Source organism: Chiloscyllium punctatum, chromosome 26, assembly GCF_047496795.1.
Source record: "Chiloscyllium punctatum isolate Juve2018m chromosome 26, sChiPun1.3, whole genome shotgun sequence".
Lineage (NCBI taxonomy): Eukaryota > Metazoa > Chordata > Chondrichthyes > Orectolobiformes > Hemiscylliidae > Chiloscyllium > Chiloscyllium punctatum.
In genome coordinates this window covers 21,138,318-21,160,925 of record NC_092764.1, presented here as the reverse complement: position 1 = coordinate 21,160,925, position 22,608 = coordinate 21,138,318, and the positions used below count along the sequence as shown (strand labels likewise).

The following is a 22,608-nucleotide window of genomic DNA, read 5'->3' as shown; positions in this document are numbered from 1 at the left end:
CTTCCTGATTCTCCAAAGCCCGTCCACCATCTACAAGGCAGAAGTCATGAGTGTGATGACTTCTCAAGAAGCTTGACATCAGTCAGGGCAAAGCAACCTGATTCATTGGCATCATATCCACAAGCATTCTCTCCCTTTACCACTGATGCTCAGTATCAGCAGTGTATACCATCTACAAGACACACTGCAGAAAATCTCCAAGGCTCTTTAGGCAGGAGCTCCTTAGATAGAAGAATAAAAGTAGCAGATACATGGTACACCTACAAGATCCCCACCGAGCCACTCACCATCCTGACTTGGAATTGTATCATTGTTCCATCAGTATCATTGGGTCAAAATCCTACAGTTCCTTCCCTAACAGCATTGTGGGTCTACCTATAGCACAGAGACTGCAGCAGTTCAAGAAGGCAGCTCACCACCACCTTTTCAAGGACAACACAGGATACACAGTAAATGCTGGCTTAGCCAGTGAGGCCACATCCCAAGAAAGAATAAACAAAAGTAATAACAGTAAGAATTGAATTTTAGATACTTCAATTTAAAGCCATTTAGGCTGCTTGAAAAAATTAAATTGATTGTAGAATGGGCAGATGTGTAATATATAACATTGAGAATATGTGATGGGCGATGTATATAAAAAGGTGATGCATATGACAAGTGGGGTTCAGAACAAATACATAATGAGGTTTAGAACAGATGCAGAATAACAGTTAGGATGCATAACAGTCAACATGGAAATCACAGGCTGTGTTGATAACAGGAGGGATATAGAGCTCGAGCCTGAACTTTAGTCCTGGAAAGGTGGAAAAAGTGCAAAGGAGCCCTTTTGCTTTTGCTGGTGCAGTCACATACCACATCTGATATGAAAAAATACCCTCCACAAAAGGAGATGAGTGCCATTCCCAAGGATAATCATAAAAGGCTTTTTAATGCAAGTCGGACATTCTCAAGATTATTGCCAAGGATCTCACAGCTGAAGTAACAGCTCTTAAAGGAACCATTGTAAATGACTGAGATATTAGATAACTGTATTTTTTCAATTTCATTTTTGGATCAGGAAGAACACAAATGCTGTCTGCAGCCCCTCAAAAGATTCTGCTACAAGGCAATCTGTTTCCATACTTGCCCAGGCTCTGTCAGTTCTTATCTTCCCAAAATAACTGCAGAGAGGCTGGCATCCTGTCACTAAATTACTGTTTGTTTACACGTGAACAGGACATAGGCTCTGACCATCCAGCGCAGAGGTAAGTCCCTCGAATGAGGAGACTCTCTGAATCACCTGTTTATATCTGTCAGCCAGGGCTCAGTGATTGGCCCAGGTTAACAACCCCAATCAGGGATCTCATATCCAATGAGCTCCTTCTGGCCCTCATTCCAAACACTTTCTGAACCTATTGCTTCTGTATTGCCTTCACAGAGGAGCCAGTAGATCCAAACTTACTCTCCATTTGTGAATATACTGAGCTTGCCACTAAAAATTGCATTGTCCTTGTACCATTGATCACATGAAAGAGTGTGGAGGCTCTTGTTACAGCCCAGGAATCTGTCATAGAGTCATAGAGATATACAGCACAGAAACAGACCCTTCGGTCCAACTCATCCATGCCGACCAGATATCCCAAACCAATCTAGTCCCCCCTGCCAGCATCCAGCCCATATCCCTCCAAACCCTTCCTATTCATATACCCATCCAGATGCCTTTTAAATGCTGCAATTGTACCAGCCTCCACCACTTCCTCTGGCAGCTCATTCATACGTATACCACCTTTGGTGTGACAATGTTGCCCCTTAGGCCTCTTCCATATCTTTTCCTTCTCACCCTCAACCTATGCCCTCTAGTTCTGGACTCCCCAACCCCAGGAAAAAGACTTTGTCTATTTATCCTAACCTCTATAAGGTCACCTCTCAGCCTCCAACACTTCAGGGAAAACAGGCCCAGGCTAGTCAGCCTCTCCCTATAACTCAATTCCTCCAACCCTGGCAACATCCTTGTAAATCTTTTCTGAATGCTTTTAAGTTTCACAACATCCTTCTGATAGGAAGGAGACCAGAATTGCACGCAATATTCCAACAGTGGCCTGACCAACATCCTGTACAGCCACAACATGATCTCCCATCTAACCAATAAAGGAAGGCATACTAACTGCCTTCTTCACTATCCTATCTACCTGTGATTCTACTTTCAAGGAGCTATGAACCTGTAGCTCGTTCAGCAACACTCCCTAGGACCTTACCATTAAGTGTATAAGTCCTGCTAAGATTTGCTTTCCCAAAATGCATCACCTCGCATTATCTAAATTAAACTCCATCTGACACATCTCAACCCATTGGCCCATCTGATCCAGATCCTGTTGTAATCTGAGGTGACCTTGTTCACTGTCCTCTATACCTCCAAGTAGCAAGTCAGCAGAGGAGGGAAAAGCACGAATTCACTCAAGCGTATCTCCTGTCAAATCATGTTATTAATTATTGATAGGCGTCTAGATAAACAAAGGAGACCCTGGCCACTATGTCAATACCACTTAAAGGAAATGTGTGGTAATGAAAAACTCTTATTATTAAACATGGAGAATAAAATAAAACTTACATTGAGATGGAATGGTGTAAAACTTCATTTCTAAGATTCAGTTATTGTGAAGATGTGTCTTGTAATAGTTGCGTACAGTTAGTCAATAATATCTTCAATAAACCTGTCAGGTTTTAAGGGCACATCAGAGCAATAAACCTATCTGCTCATGATGTCCATCAAAGTATATCTCCAAGGATGTATTCTTTTCTCATTCATGATATCATAAATTAGGAATTGAACATGCAGGGCATCCTACATTATAATTTAAATTATTATTTAGTGAGACTGGAAGGTGTTAGGTTGTGCTGCAGTTTTGAGAATTCTGTTTTACTAGAAAGCAACTTTAGCCAAAATGTAATTCTGTCCTTTTACCCCAGCTCCTTTCAAAGTTCCATGTGACTGCATTTGGAGACGATTAATAGAATGCTTGTCAGAAATGCAATTAATCGTTTAAAACATTAACTACTTTGAAAGAATCTGGGCCAAATTGTTTGAACTTCTCTCTAACTAGACTGCAGTATCTTGGCTGCTGTCCCAGGAAAGTGGAGATGCTGGTTGGAAATTCCAAAACTTCCTAAAGAAACATGGCTTTCGCTGCCTCAGAGAGGTAAGCCCATAATACTGACCAGATGGTGTAAATGTCTTGATGTAAGTACTGGACATAAAATTGTTCACAAAAATAGTATGTTAACAAAAATAACCAGAAAGTTAACAAATAGCTTTCAGAAAATGTTGAAAGTACTCTGTAGGTCTGTCATAATCTGTAGAGAGAGAAACAGAGTTAACATTTCGTGTCAGTGACCTTTCATCTGAACCAAATTCAGATGTTCTAATGAAAGGACACAGACCGAAATACTGGACTGGATTTGACATACTCCCACTGGTTGTGTTCTTGATGGGGTGATACGTATTAAAAGGTGGGTGTCTGTCCTACCACCTTCACATCCACCCCTGAGCTCACCCCCATAATGTGGAGCATTGGTGGTGCACTATATGGAAACTTGTTAAGAACTCGAGTAGACCCCAATATTATTCTGCCCATGCTATCATAAAGTTGGATGTGCATGAGCTCTTTTTTTAAACAAGCTTTTATAAATACAGGAAGGGAGGGAAGGATATTATTGTCAGAATGTTCCTTCTGTGTGTTGGAGACATTTGCTCAGGAATAGTACCTTACTTCCTTTCCACGCATACATTAATATCCACCCCCATTCCCAGCACTTCCTCCACCAGGAGGACAATACCTCACAGCTCCCAACTTGCCTGGAACCAGGACTCCACTCGGTCTTTTCTCAGACTCGTTGCAGTTCCAAGTGCCCACTATGAAAGTCTGGTGCTGGTGGGCTGCTGAAGATAATGTCAGTTCCAAAGATGGAGCCTCTCCCACTGAGGGGGCAAAGATGTCCTTTTTCCACCAAATTTAGGCCAGCCACAGTGCATTGTAGCTGAAGGATAAGCTCCTTCCAAACCTATCAATCGACTGTTGACTTTCTTCCTGACCTCCACTTCCCACTCCAACCTTTTTCGCCTGTACCAGCTCTGTCTTTGACTTTATCTTCTTTTAAAAATGGTGCCAGACCTGTTGCTGATTATTTCCAGCATTTGATGTTGTTATCTCACACATTGTGCAACACTTTGATTTTGGAGAATTCTGTCTTGTGTCCAATTTGTATCATTTTTGTTTAAAAAAACTGTATGATTTCCACAGCGCAAACTTTAGACTGCCACAAATGTAAATTTTACTGACTGTGAGGAAGCTTGCGCAGAGCATTAACATCTGCATTGACTCATTGGAATGTAAGATCCTGTTCTGTCCTGTAAATTGAGTATAAGTCTGTATTAACTGGCTCAGTTGTATTAACTGGCTGGATGAAAGTTTGCAGATCACACAGACAGCAACTGTGAAGGTGAGGCTGCTAACCTTCATCTGTCAAGATTGGAACTTGGCAAAGTCCGATTCGACGGTTTCTCGTGTGTGTATGAACATTATTTGTTCTTGCTGTCTTGCACTGTAATACAGTGCTACACATTTTGGTTGCTTCACATGGGATAGGTGAACTGCCAGAGTTATTCATAATCCCATTGTCAGCTCACCCAACAGAGAGGAATACTGGATGTTACAGGACATCGACTGCAAATGCCATGTACAATAGTTAAAACCCACCAAAGGCGAATCATAGAATCCCTACAGTATGGCAGCGTGCCATTCTGCCCACACTAACCCTTTGGGGAGCATTCTACACAAACCCACCTGTGTAACCCTGCATTTCCCATGGCTAATCCACCTAACCTGCACATATTTGCACTGTGGGAGGAAACCAACACAGACACAGGGAGAATGTGCAAACTCCATGCAAAGAGTCTCTCAAGGCTGGAATCGAACCCAGGTCCCTGGTACTGAGAATCTGCAATGCTAACCACTGAGCCACCCTTCGATGAAATGAATGCACCCAATATTGGGTAAAAAAACCTTCTACAATTTTAAATAAAGAACAAATTATACAAATTATGTCATTGCATTTTGAAAATTTCATCAGAATCATTTAATGATACATGGCAATCTATGCTGTCTTAATTGAGTTACAGCTGATATTGAACTGACCAAATGTAAGTGGGAATTTCAGATCCCAGATTTGATTAAATATTTTTTTAAAAACTCATTCAAGTTTTGAATTGTAATAGTTGCATCTAAACCATTATCTCATCTGGCATCCGTGATTCAGATATGGATTTCCATTGGCAAAATAATGACAACGAAAATTACAGTGCAGAAATAGGCTGGTCAACCGAACAGAGCAATGCAGCCCCTACAGGGCTTCCCCCTGTCTTTATAAAATCTTACTTTCTCTCCATATCCCTTCCTACTTATGGATTTATCTAATGTCTTCTCATAAGTGCATCTGCATGGATTATCTCAATCACTCCTTGTGGTGGCAGGTTCCACATGGTAATCACTCTCAGTTCATTATCTTTCAAAAGGTCATGATGATAAGCCTGAATTATGTTCATCGATGATTGTAGTCTGACTTTCTTTGACAGGCTGAATTCCATGAAAAGTCCTGGATGAGTCATCCAGTAAAGCTACTCCCAGCAATCCAGAGAGCTTTGCAGAGCGGAAAAGTGGTTGTTGATAAAGTTGTACTGTCTCCGGAGGAAGCTATTGCTTCCATAAATTCATCAATCTCATGGATCAGAAAGTATGTGTAATTGGTATATGATTGGAACATGATAGCTCTTGATGGTAGACCTTAATGATTAACTTCTGTGGTGTGGTACACCATAAAACCAAGCTTTTGGTCAGTAGCCCTGTTATTTCTTCCATGAAGCAGATTTTGGCTTTTATGTTAATGATCTAATCATCAATTTCTCAACGGCAATTGATTAACACTGTGGGATTAGTATATTTAAAGCAGTAAAGCAAGTTGTAAGTTATGAAGTAGACGTTCCAACAAACTACCTGATTTCAATGTGTAGTTTACAAACTCACAGCAGAATAGCCTGCAGGCTGAGTTGCAACATTGTATACACCCAGCGCATGGACGGTTTAAAAGTGAATTCTGTTAAAGGCAGGTTTTACACACAACTTTTCTACCACCACAGAAATTTATAGCACAGAAGGAGTCCACAGTCAGTTCATCATGACTGTGCTGTCTAAGAAAAGCATGATTCAGTCTAAACCACAGCCCAGTTTTTGCTTCTAGTGGATATCCAATCATTTTTTCAAATATAATGAGGCCTGTAGCATCATTTGAAGTAGTGAAGTCTAGATCCCACGACCCCTTCAGTGAAAACATTTTCCCACAACTTCTCCCCACTCCTTTGACTAGTTACTTGAAATCTATGCGTCTGCTTACTGAGCTTTTCATCTAAGGGAAACAAATCTTTCCTATCCTCAGCATTTAGACTCCTCATAACGTTATTGTGCAATGACATTTCCCCTCAGCTTGCTGTGTGTTGTGGAAATTAAATTGACTCGACTCAATTATTAGCAAGAGCAATCAAAAAGAGCTTTATTTTTTTTAACCTCTGTATTGCAGAGGGGCAACCTGCACTTGAAAAACAATGCCTTGTGCAAGGGCCCTGAGCATAATTCATATACTTGTTTTATATTGTTTCTTATCACACTTTGAAGAACAAAGGCTGTGAAGATTTGAGTTGTTATTCGTTTCATTCCCTTGTTGTGGACGTACTGTTCTTATATTTTTCTCTTGTTGAATGTTTACAAAGTTCTGCAGAGACAAGCTGTCCCTTGACTGCAGACTTCAGCAAAGTGTCAGAAAGTTTAGTAAAGCATTGTCTTTCATATTTCAGAGTAAATGGATTTCACAGTAAATGTTAATTTTGCTAATTTTCCATTACACTGTGTTACAAAGAAAACAAACCCTCTTGCCTATCCAGTCTTACCTCATAACAAAAACCTTCCAGTCCTGACAAATTCCATTGTATGCTTTGTGTGTGATGATTCTGAAATGTAAATATAACAAAATTGTTCAAAATTGGGCAGGTAATTGTACAGAATAATCATTATTTTACTATTCTGATGTTGTATGAAAATCACTATATAAATGCAAATCTTTATTGTAGGTATGTCGTGCGCTTGATTTTACCTGAGGCAAGAAAAGCTATTTCTGACAGAGAATTGTTTAAAGCAGAGGCAATAAGAATGAATGATGTTTTTAAGACTGCTTATTGGAAACTAGCTAAACTGATGGTTCTGGAGGTGAGTACCCATTGTCATTTATTCATTGACACAACAGAACTGTGCACTCAGTGAAATTAGAATGATTTCCATGTCATATTCATGTTGATTGTGAGCTTTGGATAAGAAGACATTGTCACACTTGAATCCATTAAATCCTGGTCAGATCAATACATAGCAATTGAATCACTGAATCTCATGCCAGAGCTTGCTTCAATAAATATATTAATTGAAGTATGAAATTGCATCCTGATTTGTACAGTAGCACAGCCAATTAGTGATACAAAATATTCTCTCACTGGTTGAAACCAGTAATTCCTATCTCAGCTATAGCACAGGGTGGGCACAGGTGAAAGTCAGACCACTGAACACAGGAACAGAAATCAGAGAATGAATTAATCTTCTTTGAAGAGTGCAATTTGGCCATCATTGGACACAAGTCCATATATGGAAAGGGCCAACGAAGAGAATAAAACAAAACCTGGCAGAAAAACAGAAAATGTGATGGATTGAGAATTTCATGTCAATTGAAATTACAGTGAAAATGCATCAGGCAGATTTTGATTTTGGGAGTGAGCCAAAGAAACGGGCTGATCTGTTTGTCACAAACACTTGCTGTGAGGGTTGAACCTTTTTCATCTAAGGACCTCAGTTGGTCTTTACTATAGTGTTAATTCTTGTAATATGAACACTGAGACTGGCCTCTTATTGAGAACAAGTATCAGAAGATTTATTTAGAGAGTAAATAAATACATTACAGCTTTATCACAGACATTACTACGTCCATGCTGTATCGTTTAATAGTCTGTTAGATTGACTGGCTGTCCTGATAGACGAGGTACGACAGTAGCTATTCCAGGTAGAGTTGATACCTTTATACAGAAATATCACATAGCATGACATCACACTATTTACATCACTTTCCTCCCTTAAAGATATATTCTTGCATGGTCAAATACACATGAAATATATCAACATTGGCTATGTACTGTTGGGAATTCTTGTAGCTCCCCAAACTGCAAGTTGTGCCTTAAATGGGGGAGGGTGGAGTTCGTGAGGAGTATGTGGTTTGGCCAATGACAGAGTAGAAGCTGTTTGATGGACTAGAAGACATACTCATGCTGCTGTTGGGCTCCAGAGAAATTCTTGAACAAACTGACCTATGCTTTTTCTGGGCAAGTTCCTTTAAATCAGATTGGTGAGGCTACTGCAATGTGCAGAGCATGTGCAACAGATAATCTGCCTGTTTGGAGCTCCAAAATTACATTTAGGTCCTCTGTACATGGTAGTGCCTTGATTAATATGTAACTGAAACAGGCAGGTGCACTGTTGTGATGCCAGGGAAAATGGTGAGTGGTGTACCAGGAGGGGCCATTAAGTACCACACCATCACTGTTGTACTGTTAATCCTCCATGACTGCCAAGTTAAACACTTCATAAGCCAGCCCTATTTGACCAGTTGAATACAATAGAAATGTAAGTGTGAAAATTTGAATAACATAAGCCGGGAGGTAAAGCATACCATCGGTGATTGTGTAGGGAGGTCTGTGGGGCACTATGTAGTATGTCCATACCTCTGAGTCAAACGTTCAGAGTGCTCAGTTTTGTGTCCCACCCCAGACTTGATGGCCATGGAAGGTGCCTGTGATAACATGGCCAACAGGTTGGTTATCACCTTCTGGTAGGCCTATGGTAGGCAGGAAAAGTGAGAGAATTTCCTGGTCAGTCACAATCATGGAGTAACTGCAGCGTAACAGCTTCCTACTGTTAATAGACTTCAGATGTAGGTTCCTGGACTCCATGCCTGCCCTGTCATTGAGGGACAGCTAAACAGATAGTGATTCCTACTCGTTAGTGACTCTACATGGCATTCAAAAACAATTAATTAGTTGTGAAATCCTCTGTGTCATCTTTGATGTGCATAGAATCCTGATATGATTTTAAGATACCAGTGGCTGATGTATGTTGCCATATGCACTCTGCCTATTCATTCCAGGCGTGGAGTATCAGACTCTTTTAAAGGGATACTGCATACGGCTCAGGAGACAACCAAGGAAATTATTTGTCTGATTTTGCAGTCTGGCATCTGTCCCTAAATAGATGCAGTGTCTCATGTTTTTTCGAACAGAAGTTCTTACTGAATTTTTTTAACAACCTCAGTGCAGAGATTGAAAAATGATCTTGCTGAGAGAACAGGAACACAAACTATGGTGGTTAGATGGGGTAAAAATCATGTGCTTTGACAAATAGAAGAATCAAGCCCCTGATCAGCACCACTTCCAGCATCAATAACATACAACTCAATGGAGAATGCACAATGTGACTGGTGAGCCAGTGTATGACTGAAGGAGCAAATATTTTTGACTGTGAAAAGATTGGTCAACAGCATCGACCAATTTGTACTCATGAAAAATGTTACTTCATTTGCCCATGTAAGACAAGAAACTTGTGAAAGAAAACAGACCAGTGACCAACAATGTATTAGTGAAGAGTTTTATCATTTACTGGAAAGATAAACTTCAAACAAAAGCTTAAAAAAACAAAAAAAATGCTAGAAAACATCAGAAGTACCTAAAGATCGATGAGACTAAACGGGTGGAACTTAATACTTTCTTTTGAGGCCAGTTAGGAGAATAAGGGTTGGGATTTATTTAATCAAAGAAAGCTTCATTTGCCCCAGCGTACACAGTAATATGGAGGATTTAACCTTTTTTTAAATTATTTCAGGGTTACTTACCAGATGAGGACTTGCTCTTCTTCCTAACTCATTCAGAAATTGGACAAGTTCTTCAGCTGAAATCAGCAAACATCATCTCAAAGTATGTAGCTGCCTTATTTGGGAAGTTAGTTAAAACGTTGCGGCAAAAATTTAGCTGGATTTGGTATTTGTTCTGATGTTCATCTTTAAACATAGTTCTAGTTCTGAAAAAGACAGCCAGTCAGTGCTCTATTTATAGTGAATTGATACAGACATTATCACCTCGATGCAGAGCCCAGCGACGGAGAAGGTTACTGGAAAGGCAAATGGGTCTGCAATTTAAAGAAATGAACATTGGTAAACCTGTGCCAATTGACCGATATCAGGGTGAGGAAACTGGAAGAGAAATAACTCTGAGAGGTACATATTTTAATATTGATGTGAATGCAGCATTATTAAGGTCTGAAACTGAATGTCTTGCTTATCAGTTTTGGTGCAATGTTTGTTGCTAAATATTAATATTTAACACTTTGGTCACATAGCTTATTTCTTTAGTCATTTGTTTAAGCATTGGGTAGAAGGTGGAGGGACCACCAACTGGGTGTGGTGATTTTGGTCTCTAATGTGCATTCCTGTTGTGTGTATCTGTCATAGAGTTACAGCACAGAAAACGACCCTTCAACCCACTGACTCTGTGCCAGTCAAAAACAACCACCTAACCATTGTAAATTCATTTTCCAGCACTTCATCTAGAGTCTTGTATGCTTTAGTATTGCAAGTGTACTAAAGTTATGAAGGTCTCTGCATCTACCACAATTACAGACAGTGAATTCTAGATTCCTGCCATTCTCTGGGTGGAAATATCTTTCCTCACATCCCCTTAAACCTCATGCCCCTTAACTTAAATCTAAGACCCCTGGTCATTAATCCCTCCATCAAGGGAAAAGATTATTTGTGTCTACCCTATTTATGCCCCTCGTAGTTTTATATGTTTCTGGAATAGCAATGCATAAATATTGCACCGTGATCCTTTTGTTTGTTACTTTCTGAAACAAAAGCAGCATTTTTTTTCAATAATCAGGCAATCCCTTTTATTTTAACTTGAGTTTTCACTATTTTCTTATGCCCACAGGCTTCACTGCAAATACTATCAGAGTTATTAATACACGCACATGGCTATACAGAGGAACCTTGATTATTCTGCAATCAATTATCCGAATATCAGATTATCCGGCAAGATCACAAAGTTCCAATACTTGGCTAAACAATGTTATCTGGCATTCAATTATCCAGAATTAGATGAACCGAGTGAAATACTCCCCACTCAGGTCCTTCGGATAATCGAGATTCCTCTGTATATGGAAACTAATTATCTGTAGTGAGCAGTGGATTATTTCTACAATCATATTAAACATAAGATTTGGTAATCCAGTCAGAAATTGGAACTCAACCAATCTTTCAGTATTTTGAGTCTATAGCTAGTTGGTTGCACAGCCTTTAAGGGCATCCTTAACTGCCATAATACTTACATGCTTAAATCCTCCTCTGAATTACCACATATTTTGCTAAAAATCACACGACACCAGGTTATAGTCCAACAGGTTTAATTGGAAGCACACTAGCTTTCGGAGCGACGCTCCTTCATCAGGTGATAATGCAGGGCTCAATCCTAACACAGAATTTATAGCAAGAATTTACAGTGTGATGTAACTGAAATTATACATTGAAAAATTGATTGTCTGTTAAGCCTTTCATCTGTTAGAATACAGTGATAGTTTCACTTCTTTCATGTGTAAATCACAAAACCTTTTTTTAAAAGGTTGCATTCTCGGGTTAGCTGTTAATAATGGTGATAGTTAGACAATATGTTCAACATACAAGATGAAAGGCTTAACAGACAATCAATTTTTCAATGTATAATTTCAGTTACATCACACTGTAAATTCTTGCTATAAATTCTGTGTTAGGATTGAGCCCTGCATTATCACCTGATGAAGGAGCATCGCTCCGAAAGCTAGCGTGCTTCCAATTAAACCTGTTGGACTATAACCTGGTGTTGTGTGATTTTTAACTTTGTACACCCCAGTCCAACACCGGCATCTCCAAATCATCACATATTTTGAGGCTGACTTAGTACATAAGATGTGAGTTCATAAACTACCGCACTAAACCACTGCCAAAAGATTGCACCACAATGAACTCCTAACCTTTCTGGCACCTGTGGGGAAAACAACATTAATAATTTTCAGACTTGTAAGAAGTGTAATGTTAATAATTGGTATCAAGGGGTGAAACTAACCCTCCCCCCTTTCTCATTTTCTTCAACTTGTATCCCATGTCATTAAAGCCACTGTTCAAATGCTGATATAAGCTGCAGAAATCTCAAACCTGAAGAGGCCGTTCTTTGACCGGCTACAAAAAATGTAGTGTTACTTTCCTTTGACACTTTGAAAGTTTGTTCAGATGTTTGTTATTCTTACTCAGCTTTATTGTGCTGCTTTGCATTGAGCTCCTTGATTATACATTAGGGATCACTCATCTTTTGCAATATGCTAGATTGGCGGCTCTTGGAGGAAAGGTCTTTGAAGGCATCTCTCCCTGACATACACATAAGCCACTTACTAGGATCTCCAGCCTAGATCTTTCTTTAACTTCGATGCTGAACTTCTCCCCTTCCCTCAATGGCATTGGAGAAATGTTGATTGTTGACTGAAGGCCTAAAGCTCATTTCTCCTGAGAGAACCTGTTTGTGTGCTCCAGCTTAGACTGCCACTGTCTTTGTCACATCAGGTTTGCACATTACTCAGATAGCTGCTCAATACTGCACCATTTATACCCTTCTTGATACAACTAAAGTCAAAAATCACATGACACTATATACTATTACACGGTGTTAAGTGATTTTTGACTTTGTCCACCCCAGTCCAACTCCGGCACCTCAACATCAATTCAGCGTAGGAGAGAGAGAGAGAGAGAGAGAGAGAGAGAGAGAGAAAGAGAGAGACAGAGCTACCCAATTATCAAACTTTCAGAGTGGGCAGATGCATGGCAGATGCAGTTTAATGTGGATAAATGTCTGGTTATCCACTTTGGTGGCAAGAACAGGAAGGCAGATTACTACCTCAATGGTATCAAATTAGGTAAAGGGGCTGTTCAGAGAGATCTGGGTGTTCTTGTCCACCAGTCAATGAAGGCAAGCATGCAGGTACAGCAGGTCGTGAAGAAGGCTAATAGCATGCTGGCCTTCATAACAAGAGGGATTGAGTATAGAAGCAAAGAGGTGCTTCTGCAGCTGTACAGGGCCCTGGTGAGACCACACCTGGAGTACTGTGTACAGTTCTGGTCTCCAAATTTGAGGAAAGACATTCTGGCTATTGAGGGAGTGCAGCGTAGGTTCACGAGGTCAATTCCTGGAATGGCAGGATTGCCTTACACGGAAAGACTGAAGCGACTGGGCTTGTATACCCTTGAGTTTAGAAGACTGAGAGGGGATCTGATTGAAACGTATAGGCTTATGAAAGGATTGGACACTCTGGCAGGAGGGAACATATTTCCGTTGATGGGGGAGTGCCGAACCAGAGGACACAACTTAAAAATACGGGGTAGACCATTTAGGACAGAGATGAGGAGAAACTACTTCACCCAGAGAGTGGTGGCTGTGTGGAATGCTCTGCCCCAGAGGGCAGTGGAGGCCCAGTCTCTGGATTCTTTTAAGAAAGAATTGGATAGAGCTCTTAAAGATAGTGGAGTCAAGGGGTACGGAGATAAGGCTGGAACAGGATACTAATTAGGAATGATCAGCCATGATCATATTGAATGGCGGTGCAGGCTCGAAGGGCAGAATGGCCTACTCCTGCATCTATTGTCTATTGTCTATTGTCTAAATAGTACAGGCAAGCACCTCCATTATGTAAGTGACAGAGATCTTTGAGATGGGATCAGGCTACACAAATGAGCAGAAGTCCTATTCTGCCACACTTCCATTGATCAGGGGAATCTCTCTCGAGGTCTTTTCTAATCCAAAGAGTTAATTTTGGTGAAGTATCTTGTAGCTGTTTCTAAGTAGGAAAGTCAAGGATATAAAAGACAGATGTGTTCTTTGTTACAGGTATGACAGTAAGCCAGGGGACTGTGAAGGGAACAGCACGTGTTGTGAAAGCCATTCTGGACGCTGAGTGCATCCAGCAGGGGGATATTTTAATTGTGGCAAGTACAGACATTGGATGGAGCCCATACTTCCCTCTACTAAGAGGATTGGTCACTGAGATCGGAGGATTGCTTTCACATGGTGAGCAGTGTTAAGAAATTTTGTTTTCACAGTGACAGGCCCAAAAACCATCGATTTATGAAGAACATTTGCTAAATTAATGAAACAAAGTAAAAAAGTGAATGGTGTTTAAGAAAGTTCTGATTTGCACTTGTAATATGATCATAATTAAACTTTATCCTTCTTATAATATCACATTCATTACTTTCCTGTTAGCAGCTGAATTGTTTTGTTGCAACTATGCAGTTGTTACATATTATTAATCTGATCACTTAACCCTTATATGATTTTTGTGGTGTATGTTACACTGCACTTGACGTTTTATGGCACAGTTGGTAAGGTCCCTACCTCAGAGCCAGAAGCTCTGGGTTTGAGCCCTTTTTACTGACTTGGTGATGATGATGCAAAGTATATTCACAATACAATAAAATAAATTGATTATTATCTTGTAATTCCTTCTAAAATGCCTGTGACAGCGTTACTAGCACCTACGGATCTGCTTTTATGGGGTTTGGCATCTTTCAAATTATTTCTAACCTCTAGCTTGAAGTTGCTAACCTGTTCCAGAAAATGCAATCTGTGGAAGCAGACATAAATGTGTGTTTTGGTTAGCTCATGCATCTTTTAAGTACTTGAAACCTTCTAAAACTATGTTATGTTGTAATTAAGCCCTTGAGTTCAAACATATTTCTTGAATAAAATATCATTATTGGTGATGTAAGCTATAATTTATTCTCAGAGGTAGGCATCAGTGGAAGTAAGAGAAACTGAGGACCGCAGATGCTGGAGATCAGGGGCGAGAGCGTGGTGCTGGAAAAGCACAGCCGGTCAGACAGCATTGAGGAGCAGGAATGAGCCCTGAGTCCTGATAAGCCCTTCGTCATTCCTAATGAAGGGCTTATGCCCAAAATGTTGATTCTCTTGATCAATGGAAATAAGTCTATCCAAAGATAAATGGGAACCTTTCAATCAATTTTAATAGGTTGTCACAGTAAAAACTAATATTTTGTAGTGAATCCATTCAAAATAAATTTAAACTTTATTTTCCTGATCCAACAGAAAGAAAGAAATATGCTGAATTAAATAAATCGAATTTGGAGATTACAAATGGGAACATTTCTTTTGAATAATGATATTGCTTCCCGGGCTGCGCGTGCCTTAAGACTTTCAAAAATTCATGAATGCACAATATTAGTGGCAAATGTGCTGAAATCACAAATTGAAGCACATTAAAATAGCATTCTCGCTCTAAGTGCTTCATGACGACTACTGTAGCATGCAAGCTGCCCATTAAAGAGCAGGTGCTGCTCCCTCAATGGGCCAGAGGAGAAGAAAGAAACTTTGAGAATTAATCACTTTATCCTTCCTCATCTTCCCCAATATCTAGGCAGTTGATGTAGAAATAATATTTTGATTTTAGGCTTCATAATAGCTTGCTGCACTTGCTACAATGGCTTTCAGTGACTCATAACAGGGACACCCATTATCACATCTACACTTGCAACCTCTCACCATTTAAGAAATACTCTGAACATCTAGTCCTCCTATTGAAATGGATAAGCTAGTAACAGCTTGCTAATGCGAGAATGACCAATTCATTCCCACGTTTGTTTTCTGCTTGTAAGTCCCGGATGAGCCCTCCTTTCCGGCTGATGGCTTGTGGCGCAACGGAAGCATGTCTCACTCCAGGTCAAAAGATGGTGTGTTCAAATCACTGCAGGCTCACAGCAACTCAATTTCTACCTGACTCTGTGGTGTAATTGGTCAGTGCATTTGGCTGTTAACCAAAAGGTTGGTGATTTGAAACCACCCAGGGTCACTGTTCTCACTCCAGCCATTTTCTTTAGGGTGGCACGGTGGGTCAGTAGTTAGCACTGCTGCCTCACAGCACCAGGGACCCAGGTTCGATTCCATCCTTGGGCGACGGTCTGTGTGGAGTTTGCATATTCTCCCAGTGTCTGCGTGGGTTTCCTCCCACAATCCAAAGATGTGCAGATCAGGTGAATTGGCCATGCTAAATTGCCCATTATGTTAGTCAGAGGGAAACAGATCGGTGTAGACTAGTTGGGCCGAAGGGCCTGTTTCCACACTGTAGGGAATCTAATTTAAGTCAATCTTTAATCCATGTTGGTACATTACAATGTGATTTCATTTTGCTAACCAATCTTTTGTGGGGGACCTTATCAAAAATCTTCTGAAATTCCAAATATATCCATCCATTGACTCCCCTTTATCAATTTTGTTAGTAACTTCCTTAGTAAACTTAAACATATTTTTCCATCCACAAATCCATGCAGACTATGCCTGTTGAAATTGTTTTTCTCTGTGGCTATTTATTAAATCTTTTATAATAGATTCTAGCATTTTTCTGACATTTTCAAGATTCCAATTTGCAGGAATCATTCAGGAATCTATGGAACATTGAAAGATGATCACCAATGTGTTGACTATCTCCATATCCATCTCCTTCATCACTTTGGGATGTAAACTCTCTGATCCTGGGGACATATCAATTTTTAGCCTCATGAATTTTCCCACTTGGCCTTAATACAAATACTGATTTCCTTTAGCTTCCCATTCTCCCTAGGCACTTGCATCTTTAATTTTGGGAAATTTCTTAATTCTTCCTCAGTGAAAACAGACATATAATAATCATTTAGACTTGCCACTATTTTTGTAGTCCCCTCATTATAAATTCACCTGACTTTGCCTCTGCATTCTTTTAAGCCCAATATTTCCTTTTTACATGAGGAGAAAGCAGAGTTAACTCTTTATCAGAGCTACTGGACTCAAAATGTTACCTCTCCATTTTCTCCTTACATGCTGCCAGGTCTGCTGACGTTCTCCAGCAATGTATGTTTTTGTTTTTGAACTGCAGCATCCAGCAGTCTTTGTTTTAGTTCCCTTTCATGTACCTGAAGAAGACTTTACAGTCCATTGTTATGTTTTTTTGTTCAATTACATTCATATATATTTTAAATTTCCTGATTTGTTTTTTGGTCCTCCTTTGCTATATTCTTAAAAGCATTCTATTCCTCAGATTTATTACTGTTCTCGGCCACTTCATAAGCTTTTTCTATTAAACTTTTACAATCCTTAACGTCCTTTGTCAGCCATGGTTAATCACCAATTTTTGAGGTTTTATACAGAGAAGAAATGTATGGTTGCTGTAAGCTTTTTTTTTAGATTAGATTACTTACAGTGTGGAAACAGGCCTTTCGGCCCAACAAGTCCACACCGCCCCGCCGAAGCGCAACCCACCCATACCCCTACATCTACCCCTAACCTAACACTACGGGCAATTTAGCATGGCCAATTCACCTGACCTGCACAACTTTGGAGTGTGGGAGGAAACCCACGCAGACACGGGGAGAATGTGCAAACTCCACACAGTCAGTCGCCTGAGGTGGGAATTGAACGCGGATCTCTGGCGCTGTGAGGCAGCAGTGCTAACCACTGTGCCACCGTGCCGCCCTTTAAAGAGTGTCCAATACCTATATAAAGTCATGCTTTTTAATATATTTTCCCAATATAGCTCTGTGAGGTACTCTAGAAACTAGTTCTCCATGGCCTTGGTGTTTAGCTGTAAATCAGAAACAAAAACAGGAGTTGCTGGAAAATTGCAGCAGGTCTGGCAGCATCTGTGAAGTGAAATCAGAGTTAATGTTTCAGAAATACCATTGGTCTTGGTTCAGCTCCTGCAACTGGATCCTCAGCTTTCTGTTCCACAGATTGCAATCAGTGAAGATAGTTAACTTCTGTTTGAATTATTTTCAGATTGAGCTTCACCAAGATTACTGCCTTGTCCGTGCTACAAACTTTGCACATTTTTTGACTTATTATTTGTTGGCCTATAAATTACTTCAAACAGTGTTTGCTGCCCTTTATTGTTTCTCGTTCCAACCAAGTATATTCCACACTCTATTCTTCAGATCTGAGATCCTTCCTTCCATCTAATATTATCAGCACAACTCCACCTTCATTTCCTGCACATTTGTCCTCCTTAAATATTCCCTGTCCCAGTCAGTTTGCAGCCATGCTTCTGTAACAGCAACTCAATTATAATCAGTTACTCTGTTTGTGTTTTTAGTTTGACAGGGTGAGTTAACCCTTCATTTCTTCTAAGACCAACCAAGAGTTAAGATGTTTATTCATGCAAGCATGGGAAATATGCAATTCAAAAAAATGGCATATACTCAAATCTACATTACAATAACAGATTTTGTTCAGATAACAAACTTCCAATAGACATTTCCTCCTGATAATAATTTTCAATCAAAGGATTATACACATACTCATTCATATCTCCACCCAACGGCATTTGCACAATTTACTTTCCAGGTTAATACACATGACTACATTACTCAATCGTGTTCAAAATGATTCATACAACTATGTTTTCTAATTATATTCAAATGAATCTACATGATTATAATACTCATTCATATCAGTTCACATCTTTAGCTGTAGTCTTGTGATTACAGAAAACAGGTTGGACACTTGACTCTTTGGAATTTAGGTGAAGGAGAGGTGATCTCATACAAACATATGGGATTCTTAACGACCTTAACAGGGTAAATGCTGAGTCTAGGACCAGAGGACAGAGTGTCAAGATAAAGGGGTGCCGATTTAAGACTTGGATGAGGAGGAATTTGTTCTCTCAGAGGTTTGTGAGTGTTTGGAACTTTAGAATTCTTTGGCACAGAGTCCTTGTGTATGTTCAAGGCTGAGATAGCTAGATGGGCAGCACGGTGGCACAGTGGTTAGCACTGTTGCCTCACAGCGCCAGAGATCCGGGTTCAATTCCCGCCTCAGGTGACTAACTGTGTGGAGTTTGCACGTTCTCCCCGTGTCTGCGTGGGTTTCCTCCGGGTGCTCCGGTTTCCTCCCACAGTCCAAAGATGTGCAGGTCAGGTGAACTGGCCATGCTAAATTGCCCGTAGTGTTAGGTAAGGGGTAAATGTAGGAATATGGGTGTGTTGCGCTTTCGTGGGGCGGTGTGGACTTGTTGGGCCGAAGGGCCTGTTTTCACACTGTAAGTAATCTGATCTGATTTTTGATATGTAGGGAATAAATAGATAGAGGGAAAGGACAGAAAAGTGTATTAATGTATGTGTGCATGTTGGGGGGGTGGGGGGCGTGGTTGAGTGTTTGCGAGAGAGTAGGTGCATGTGTGTGAGTGTGAGTTTAAATGGGTATAAGTCTGTGAGAGTGTGTGTGTATAGTGCAATGGGGTTACCTGTAGTGTGACATGAGACCAAGGTCCCGGTTGAGGCCCTCCCTATGGGTACCCAACTTGGCTATCAGTCTTTGCTTGGTCACTTTTCGTTGCTATTTGTCCCAAAGTCTGCCTTGGAGGATGGTCACCTGAAGGTCCGAGTTTGAATGTCCCAGACTGTTGAGGTGTTCCCCGACAGGGGGGATCCCTCCTGTCTGTTGATTGTTGTGCAGTGCCCATTCATCCGTTGCCGTAGCCTCTGCTCGGTCTCTCCAGTGAAACGTGCCTCAGGGCATCCTTGCCTGCAGTGTATTAGATAGTCTACACACATACACGTAAACATAAACAACAACACACACAAACACTTCTACACGCATGCAAGTAACCACACAACGCTCTGCACACACACTCCAACACACACACACACACTGCTACACACATACAGACGCACATACATACATACACATGCCCCCTCTCAGACTTATACCCATTTATACTGACACACATGCACCCACTCTCTCACACACAACACACACACGCATACACTTACATAAAAGTTTGTATGCTGAATTTGTATTTGCAGTTACATTTTACTTCACTCAAAAACTGCATGAATCCATGTAAGATTCTGCAAAATCATTTTTTTTAGGTTAGAATCAGTCTAAACATTGTGGCACAGACAGTCTCACACAGGGAAACTCACATCTTCAATACATTATCTGGGCTGACAGATACCAATTGTTAAAGTTCACTTGAGAATGTAACTTTTTTTAAAAAAGTTATGCGATTCACATATGAAAGAACTGAAACCAATATGTTCATTCTAAAAGATGAGAGACTTAACAAACAATCTAGGTCTTTTTCAATATATAATTTCAGTTACATCACACTGTAAATGTTCGCTATAAATTCTGTGTCTTACAATCTTGTCCTCCACAACCACCTGCTGAAGGAGCAGTTCTCCAAAAGCTAGTGCTTCCAATTAAACCTGTTGGACTATAACCCGGTGTTGTGTGATTTTTAACTTTGTACACCCCAGTCCAACACCAGCATTTCCAAATCACAAATATCAACAGCTTTTAAAGAACACATTTAATGATCTGATGTATTATCTCTAGTTTCAAATGCAAGCATTGGCCATTGGTCATCTGTAATTGAAATCTTGAGAGACAAATGATCTCATTGTTTCAAAGCCAATCATTGCTTGAAACCCTACACACTCATATGTGGAGATAAAGTTTGTTACTTTTAGTACTGAATTGGGTGTTTGCTACTTTTGATCAGTGAGTTTATACATTTTTACACTACCCTTCTAACTGATGAGAATACAAAGAACATGAATGCTCAATGCATTAGGTTACAATGATGAAAAGGAGCTAAAGGATTTGTAAGATCATTTCCACCTTTAACTATTTATATGCTCTCTGTTCTCAATAGGTGCCGTAGTTGCACGTGAACATGGGTTACCTTGTATTGTGAGCTGCAAAAATGCGACAAGCCTATTCAAATCAGGTATGCACAGTAAGAGGCCATTTTAAAGTTTGTTCTTCTTGCTTCAGTTCCAAGCCACTGTCTTGGAGGACCTTACCAATCCGAGCGTAGTGCTAAAAGGCTATAAGATAATCAATCTCTGTCACTATTCCTTTTCACTACCTTAGTGCTCAGGAAATTTCCCAAGCCCAAGGCAAAGGAAAGTTGGCTTAAGGGAAAATAAATCAACTTTTGTAGAATCCTCACAGCGTGAAATATTCATTGAAGGATTGGGGCAACATATTGGCTGAGTGGTGCCTCACAGCACCAGGGACCTGGGTTTGATTGCACCTTTGGGTGACTGTCTGTGTGGAGTTGGCAAGTGCTCCCAGTGTCTGCATGGCTTCCCTCCCTCAGACCAAAGATGTGCAGGTTAGGTGGATTGTCCATGGGAAATGTGCAGGTTAGGTGGATTGGCCATAGAAAATGCAGGGTTACAAGGATGTGGTGGGTCTGGTTGGTATGTGGGCTTGATGGGTAGAATGGCCTGTTTCCACGCTGTAGGGATTCTTTGATTTGTGCACTTGAACTGCTCAACCCACCTCATGTTCCCATATTCTGTAAATTAATGCTATTACGCTTGACTTCATAGATCACTGGTTAGTGACTTGCACCACTTCTGTCTTGATGTATCCTGTTTAACTTACTTTAGAAAGTATAAATGTACAGATGTGCAACACCAACCATGGTCCTTCTAACAGTACAATTCCCAGTACCATGCTTCATGTCAAATTAGATCAGTATGTTGTAGATTTGAAGCAAAAGAGTTCCCTCTGTACTCTTTTACCAGACATTAAGAGCACTCACTAATATTACACAGGGAAACACAGCCATCCCATTCCATGCAGCAGATAATGACCAGCCATCTGTTTTAGTGAGGCCAGCATTGGGCTAAGTAGTGAAAAAAGCACTAGAATAATTTTTCAGCTCTTCTTCAAATAGAGCCATTGGATCTTATGGGCCCACCTGAGAAACTAGATTTTAAGATGTCATCTAAAAGATTAAACTTCCAACAGCACTGCAGTTTTTGCAGGATAATCTTGCAATGTCAGTCTGGATGTTACAATCAAATGTCTGGAATTGGCCTTGAATCCACAACTTTCTGACTCCGAGGCAGGAATGCTGAGCCAAAGATAAAATTATACCTAATGTTAGTTTTATGAAAGCTGGTCCCTTTAAGAGCTGGGTTCTCCCATCTGTACCCTTGAATCCTTGTGGTGCCTAAGTTGCATAACTTCTGTTCAAACAACATTTTGATTTAGACCCTGTTTGTTTTTCCTTCTTTGGTGTTTGCTTTTTAGTTATTGTCACACTTTCCCTCGAGCAATGTCTGATATTTAATATAATTGAACAAAAGAGCATTGTTCTACCCAATGGGGGAGCTGGCTTGTGTGCAGGCAAGCATTTAGAAGGGAAAGGCAGAAATTGGTGTTTGTGTTAAACTGTGTAAATCTCTGTAGATATTTTGCTGACACATGTGATTGTCAGTATGTAAATGGTCCAATGGTCAAACTCACCATGTGGATTATTTTGAAGTGTGTTGGTGAGATGGTGCCATACAGAGCCATAGAGTCATAGAGATACACAGAATGGAAACTGACCATTTGGTCCAAGTCATCCATGAAGA

The 22,608-nt window shown here is 40.3% G+C and overlaps 1 protein-coding gene across 1 annotated transcript in view; it reads left to right on the top strand.

The window, feature by feature from the left end:
- LOC140496317 (rifampicin phosphotransferase-like) overlaps nt 1–22,608 on the top strand; it is a 184,754-nt gene that overhangs the window by 157,318 nt on the left and 4,828 nt on the right. The window contains exons 29-35 of the mRNA XM_072595918.1: nt 3,081–3,176; nt 5,609–5,766; nt 7,154–7,289; nt 9,996–10,087; nt 10,259–10,386; nt 14,075–14,254; nt 20,889–20,963. Coding sequence (XP_072452019.1) covers nt 3,081–3,176; nt 5,609–5,766; nt 7,154–7,289; nt 9,996–10,087; nt 10,259–10,386; nt 14,075–14,254; nt 20,889–20,963 — 865 coding nt within the window. The remainder of the gene's footprint in view (nt 1–3,080; nt 3,177–5,608; nt 5,767–7,153; nt 7,290–9,995; nt 10,088–10,258; nt 10,387–14,074; nt 14,255–20,888; nt 20,964–22,608) is intronic.